This window comes from Trypanosoma cruzi, genomic scaffold, assembly GCF_000209065.1.
Source record: "Trypanosoma cruzi strain CL Brener 1047053516379 genomic scaffold, whole genome shotgun sequence".
NCBI lineage: Eukaryota > Euglenozoa > Kinetoplastea > Trypanosomatida > Trypanosomatidae > Trypanosoma > Trypanosoma cruzi.
Window position 1 is genome coordinate 14,911 of NW_001849300.1, and position 6,526 is coordinate 21,436.

Sequence of the window (6,526 nt, forward strand, 5' to 3'; positions counted from 1 at the left end):
CATGCTTACATCGCTGCCCAGACCGCTTCATCTTTCGCAGATGCCGTTCAGTTTGTTTCTAAAAGGCCTGTTGTCGGACGAAGGAAGCGATAATGGGCTTATGGAGGAAGTTGTGCTTGCACTGTTAAATTTGTCGATGGAAGAACTACGCTCCTCCAATGGTCCGAAAGTCTTGACACGAGGTAAAGACTGGTTCGGCAGCATGGTTGAGTTTGTGGCGGTATGCAGCGGTAACAAAAAGACACGCCCACCGCGGCGCCCGAAGGTTGTCTCGTACGAAGAAGAAGAAGAGGAAGAGGAAGAGGAGGAAGACGACAGTGACGAGACGGGGGACGAAGAAGAGGAGGAGAGTCAAAACACAGAATGGGAGGAGGAAAGAGACGATAATGATGATGAAGCGGAATCCGCCGAATCAAACGGGGAGGAAGAGGGAAAAGTGCAAGCAGAAGGGGAAGAAAAGAAGGAAAGCCTGAAAAAAAAAAAGACCTCAGAAAATGAGACAGACAAATTGGACGCGGGGATAAAAGCCACGCTGGAAAAAGTAGCGGAGCTGCGGCAAATGGCCGCTTGGGGTAACGTGGACATAGAGGATCGGTTAAATCTTTTGCGGTACATGGTGTTGGCGGCTCTTAGCTCTCCCGTAGCGAGGGAAGGGGCGGAAAATATTAGAAAGATGCATGAGGATATGCAGGTAACGATGGAAAAGCGAACGAAGGAAATTCGAGAAGGAGTCCATAAGGAACTTACTTCTTTTCTTCGGCATTTTTCTTCTTCGAAATCAGCGAAGGGCAACTCCGAGACATATGAATCCAAACGGAAGAAATTGATTGAAGAGATGGAGCAGAAGCTGCAAAATATCGTGAATGAAAATTTGGGCATGCAGGACGGAAAAGACATTGGTGCCCTTATCCGTCCACTCGGTATGGACCGCTACCGACGAATGTTTTGGCGATTTCCATTTGATCGTCACGTTCTTGTTCAGTCGACTGCTGCCACGGATCCAAACTTTCCCATATTGCCTGAGCCACGAGAACTTTTGACTGAGAGCGTGAAGGATCTAAAACCCAAGTTGCTTGATGACTCAGATGAAGACAATTTCAGTAATGGAAATGGCAATGGCCATACGAATCACAGGGAAGATGTCACGCAACGGGTGTGGGGCACTGTGCCGCCGGAATATTTAGGGCACTTCATTGAGGGATTAGACCAGCGGGGTGTAAGGGAGGCGGCGCTCCGACGCACCCTTGAATCCATTCAGCCCTATTTGCTTAATTTGAAGGAGCCGCCACTTGGCCGTGTGACTCGGACGCGGTCTCACAGCTTTGGCTATTTCAATAAGTTGAAAATTGAACCATAAGAGACAGACATAAAGACAGATAAATGTATACACACATATACATTTAAATATATATATATGCATCGAATACTATAGAGGGGGAGATGAATTATGCAATAAAAAGGAAGAAGAAGCAGGGTGGCACTGAAGTATTTGCGGTATATTGTTGTTATTGTTATTGTTGGGCAACTGTCACTTCGGCCGCTAATTGCTTTGACTTTTATCTGAGGAATTTCAAGCTCCTTTGCTGTTTTTCTCCGTTTTTTTGTTGTTGTTGTTTTTTGTGTATTTGTATACATGTGTTTTCTTTTTTTTTTTTTTTTTTTTTTTCTTATTTATTCAGGGGAAAGGAGGGGATTTATTTGTGTTTCAGCGAAGATCTGCAAAACATGCCCATCCATGAAGTGTGATGGCACAGTCCACCAAAGCTGGAAAGAGAATTCCTCTCAATCGGATTGTTTGTTGCACTCCGTCGTCGTTAAAACAGAAGTTATACGCCGATTGATAGAAGTGTCTGCCTATCTCTCTCTCATGCGTGTCTGTGTGCTGAATCTTTTGCATTATAGCACTCATTTTTATACTTTCACCTGTTTTTTTTTTTTTATTATTATTTATTTATTTATTTAGAGCTCTGGAGTTATGCGGACGATTGACTGTGAGTTCTCCCACTTCGCGGTGCATCCCGGCCACGGCCGCCGCTACGTGCCCTTTGCGTTCCTGTCGACGAAGCCCGTCCTGACGTTTGCCCGCCCCAAGTGCTTCGCCATGTACATGCGCAAGAAGAACCCCCGCTTTGTCCCGTGGACCCGCACGTACCGCCGCATCAACCGCAAGATGACAACCGACCGCGTTGGCCGTCGTCGCGCCGCTCGCACCGTGAAGGTGGAGCGCGGCATCGTTGGTGCCGACCTCTCCTACATTCAGGAGGTGCGGGCCAAGACGAAGAAGGTCGACCGCTCCGCTAAGGGCAAGGCAGTCCGCGCGGAGATGGCCGAGCGCAAGGCTGCGAAGAAGTGAACTGTCGGCTAGCCAGTCTCAGTTGTGTTTTGTTTCATAATTTTTATTTTTATTTTTTCTGCTTACCCGGCGCATGTGTCCGTGTTTATTGTGTGTCTCTTAGCTCTTTCTGGCATGTTGTGCGTGAGAGCTCTTCTCCTTTTTGATGCTTTATCTTCTGTTGTCTCCTTTTTTTTTGTTTGTTTCTTTTTTTCTGTTTGGCGGAGTTTATTATTATTATTAGGGCTGATGTGTCGCGCTGATGGCAAGCAATTGGTAAAAAGGAATCTGGTGGTGGCCGTTCTTGCTCTGGTCTTCTCTTTTGTTACGGTGGATGTATACTTGGCATCAGAGGATGTGCGGTCATCCGCGGAGCCTGCACCGCGTGTGTCAGAGCTTGCCAGATCCTCAGGGGTGCGTCTTGCCGCGTTGCCGTCTCCTCTAAACGAAGTCACCGTACTGGTGGCAAAGCCCTTTGGAGCAGCGGATGTGTTTCACAAGGTGGCGCGTTTTTTCACAAAGAATGTGAAACCTGTTGCTTCTGAGGAAAATACTCGCGCAGTGAATTTCCGGAGCGAAAGTGAGATCATGAAGGAGTTGCTTAGCTCGGCCTCCGCGAACATGGGTAACGAGGCAAAGGTGCTTCATCTCTGCTCTGCCAACTCCTGCGTCGGGCCATACCTCTCACAGCTCCACGCGAAGCGGGCCAAACAGTCGCTTGGACGCTCGATAAAAGTATACGCTTTGGTGTACGGTGATTTTTTCGTGGGGCGTGGCGTTGAAAATGACCTTCAAAATCTTGGTGTACTGATCTCCACAGTTGATTATCCGTCGAAGGCAGAATCTGCCATGCCGCTTATTGGTGTGATTGACGAGAAGAACCCCAACATCGCAGCGGATGCAATCTGCTCGGTCATGGAGAATAGCTGTCAATACAGAATATGGGATAAAGGCACGCAGCCGCAAATTCCTGTTTCATTGATTCCATTCAGCTCGGTGAGCTTTGGCAATTCACCCCTTTTAAGGACGCGGTTTGATGTGGTTCACATTGATGTCAACTGGGATGAGGCGCTAGCTTCCATTTGCTTCCTTAGAGGTGTGCTCTCTTCATCCTTTCGTCCTTCACACATTTATTTGGCAATATACGCATCACCGCTACTTGAAGATATATTGCTTTTGGTGAACACTCTTCGAGAGCAGGCGCATTATCATGTTTTTCTTGCTGGGGGACGGTGCATGGCCGCCCACGGTGCCTCTGATGTGCTCTCCCATGAAAAACTGAGCAAATTGCTGCGATTTGAGAGTCCTCAGCTTCCTTCAAAGCTGAATTCGCGTGGATATGCAATGGAACCCCTTTGTATGTTGTTTCTCTCGCAGTCATTGGAATCTTTACCGCAGCTACTTCAGCGCGTGATGCCAATTGACGGGGCACATGCCATGGCGAACTTTATATTTGAGTTTTCGTCAGGCAGTGGACCTGTTGTTACCGACTCGGAGTCCATTGGAGTGTGGAGTGCATTGAACTACTTAATGCTTGCAGTACCTTTTGTGGTAGCAGGATTATTGATTTGGAGTTTCCTTAGAGGGCAGTGCCGGCTACGAACCGTGGGCAGCAATGCGCATTAATTGTGCAATGTTGTTGTTGTTTTTTTTTACCTCCCTCTTTTCAGCATGAAGAGTGGACTTTGTTTTGCTTGGATTATTTGAACGTCCTGCCCGTGTGAATGTTTTGGAGTGAAAATGGCGGCAGTCCGGATGGCATGTGCCACCACGGCACGCATGCAACCCCCAAGGAGATTTTTCTTCCCTTGTGCGCCGAATCTTCAATAATTACAAGCCGCTCTGGTTTTTTTTTTTTTTTTTTTTTTTTTGATTTGCCATGTCTACCTTAGCCATTAGAGTAATAGTGGTGAGCCATGCTGCAGACCCCGATACTTGTGGAGCCGTGTAGTGCGATAGAAACGGGGAGAGAGGGAGAATGTTTTGGCTTTGTAAATAATCAACGCTTGCTGCTGTCATCGTTGTTGTTGTTGTTGTTGTTTTGTTTTTTGAGGAATTGTTGACGTTGTCTTGGGATGTATTTTAAGCGGATTAACTTTTGATTTTGTTTTTGTTTTTTCCGTTTCTTCGCCCCCCCCCCCCCTACATTTACGCTATCGAAAGGAAGAACTATGCGGACGATTGACTGTGAGTTCTCCCACTTCGCGGTGCATCCCGGCCACGGCCGCCGCTACGTGCCCTTTGCGTTCCTATCGACGAAGCCCGTCCTGACGTTTGCCCGCCCCAAGTGCTTCGCCATGTACATGCGCAAGAAGAATCCCCGCTTTGTCCCGTGGACCCGCACGTACCGCCGCATCAACCGCAAGATGACAACCGACCGCGTTGGCCGTCGTCGCGCCGCTCGCACCGTGAAGGTGGAGCGCGGCATCGTTGGTGCCGACCTCTCCTACATTCAGGAGGTGCGGGCCAAGACGAAGAAGGTCGACCGCTCCGCTAAGGGCAAGGCAGTCCGCGCGGAGATGGCCGAGCGCAAGGCTGCGAAGAAGTGAGGGACATGAAAATGTCTTTGCAGCAGTATGTTCTTTTTTTTTTTATTTGTTTGTTTTTCTTTCTTTCTTTGCTTTCTTCAAATATCTATGATTTGGTCTTTTGTCAAGTCCATCACTTTTAATAGCTTATATGCGTGCACACACATATTTGGAGGGATTTATTGGAACGTAAGTTGGTGGTGGGTATTTAAAAGATGTGCGGTATGTCTCCTGCTTCCTTTTTGTTTTTATTATTATTATTATTAAAGGCACTCCTTGTTTTCTGTTTAAATTGGACTAAGAATTCATTGGGAAAGGCCTGTTGACATGACATCCACAGCTACGGAGGTAACGCAAGTTCAGAGTCTTGCCGCCATACGAAATTTTATTCGTGTGGCTGTTTCTTGCGTTACGTACCTTCGGGGTTTGTGCAACGACGAGTCGTACCAGCCACGACAATTTCTCGGTCTGCAGCTCAAACAGTTGGTGCGATCATCGCCTGAAGCCGACGTCATATCACAGTGGATGGAAGATGGGGCATTTGATGCCCTCAACAAGGGGTATTTGAAGGCGCTTTCCCTCTGCATATATGCCCCAAATTTCACGGAGCTGCTTGAAAGCTACAGCTTCACCGTGTCGTACTCTCCAGACGGTCAGCGGGCTTCATTGAGGTTTGCAGGCAACTCTCAGGGCGACGGGAAAATGTGTTCGCTCACAGCTGCAACAACAGCCACGGCAAGAACTCGAAGAAAACGGCACACACGTCAGGAGGTTCAGCAGGCGCTTGCAGGTATTATCACAAAACTCGTTGAGGTGGTGGAGGGATTACCGCCGCTCCTTTGTGAGCGTGTCTTGGCGATGCAGCTGACGTATTATGAAGATGTAACGCCACCGACGTACGAGCCGCCTTGTTTTTCCCCTGCGAGTGCCCACCTCGTTGGTCTTCATCAACAGGAGACGAAGCAGAGTGCCAACATTGCGTCGCTTGATACGGGCCATCACATGATGTCTATCACCATTCGGCACCGCTTTTTTGACCGGTTGTTGTCACATTCGTCCATGTTGGCTGGAAACTCCACCATGACAACATCAACGGTAGACACGACATTTTCCGACACGGAGGGGGAGGCGGCACTCAAACAGGTTCAGGATGTAAATGCAGCGCGTAAACAGACGTATTCAGTCAAGGATTCGTCACGGGATTGCCCTGAGGATCAAACGACCAACTCCTTCTCGTCTTCAAAGGAACTTGCCTTTCTTGTGTTTACGTGTTTTGTGTTGACAAAGTCACCTGCCGTTTATCGGGGACGAGTATCCATGGGGGAAATTGCGGATTATCTTCGCGTCTCATGCCCACTCGAGATCACACTGGAGATGGCCCAACAAATGATGTGCCGACTGGAGCTGGAGGGTGTTGTCTCGGCGGCGGCGCAGCAGGAGTGGGTTGTGCATCCACTTCCTGCTGCAACAATTGCGAGTTCACTCCTCACCCAGCGGCAGGTGGTGTTGCTACTCAGCACACAGATTCATCGAGACTTGGAACGTCTCGTCAAAGGAGGAGATACGACGCGAATGAGCGTCGTTGCGAGGCGTAAGCGTCATCGAGACAAAGACTGACATGTTTGCACTCTTTTGCTTTTGTTTTTGTTTTTTGCTCTTTTTTTTT

General features: G+C 48.4%; 5 protein-coding genes across 5 annotated transcripts, besides 11 other annotated features; all 5 read left to right on the forward strand.

Moving 5' to 3' along the window:
• Positions 1-6,526: a sequence feature (heterozygous, Esmeraldo-like haplotype).
• Positions 2-1,357, forward strand: Tc00.1047053503611.10 (hypothetical protein, conserved; the record flags this gene model as incomplete). The annotated part of the gene is made up of 1 exon (XM_799619.1): positions 2-1,357. The coding sequence occupies one exon, from the start codon at positions 2-4 to the stop codon at positions 1,355-1,357; it is 1,356 nt and encodes a 451-aa protein (XP_804712.1).
• Positions 278-312: a microsatellite.
• Positions 332-485: a sequence feature (GA-rich).
• Positions 1,361-1,415: a microsatellite.
• Positions 1,639-1,673: a microsatellite.
• Positions 1,906-1,961: a sequence feature (T-rich).
• Tc00.1047053503611.20 (ribosomal protein L24, putative) lies at positions 1,976-2,353 on the forward strand (the record flags this gene model as incomplete). The annotated part of the gene is made up of 1 exon (XM_799620.1): positions 1,976-2,353. The coding sequence occupies one exon, from the start codon at positions 1,976-1,978 to the stop codon at positions 2,351-2,353; it is 378 nt and encodes a 125-aa protein (XP_804713.1).
• Positions 2,390-2,411: a sequence feature (AT_rich).
• Tc00.1047053503611.30 (hypothetical protein, conserved) lies at positions 2,468-3,958 on the forward strand (the record flags this gene model as incomplete). The annotated part of the gene is made up of 1 exon (XM_799621.1): positions 2,468-3,958. One exon carries the CDS (start codon positions 2,468-2,470, stop codon positions 3,956-3,958), a length of 1,491 nt encoding a protein of 496 aa, XP_804714.1.
• Positions 4,179-4,203: a microsatellite.
• Positions 4,339-4,378: a microsatellite.
• Positions 4,504-4,881, forward strand: Tc00.1047053503611.40 (ribosomal protein L24, putative; the record flags this gene model as incomplete). The annotated part of the gene is made up of 1 exon (XM_799622.1): positions 4,504-4,881. The coding sequence occupies one exon, from the start codon at positions 4,504-4,506 to the stop codon at positions 4,879-4,881; it is 378 nt and encodes a 125-aa protein (XP_804715.1).
• Positions 4,912-4,959: a sequence feature (CT-rich).
• Positions 5,106-5,128: a sequence feature (AT_rich).
• On the forward strand, positions 5,188-6,477 carry Tc00.1047053503611.50 (hypothetical protein, conserved; the record flags this gene model as incomplete). Its single annotated transcript, XM_799623.1, has 1 exon — positions 5,188-6,477. The coding sequence occupies one exon, from the start codon at positions 5,188-5,190 to the stop codon at positions 6,475-6,477; it is 1,290 nt and encodes a 429-aa protein (XP_804716.1).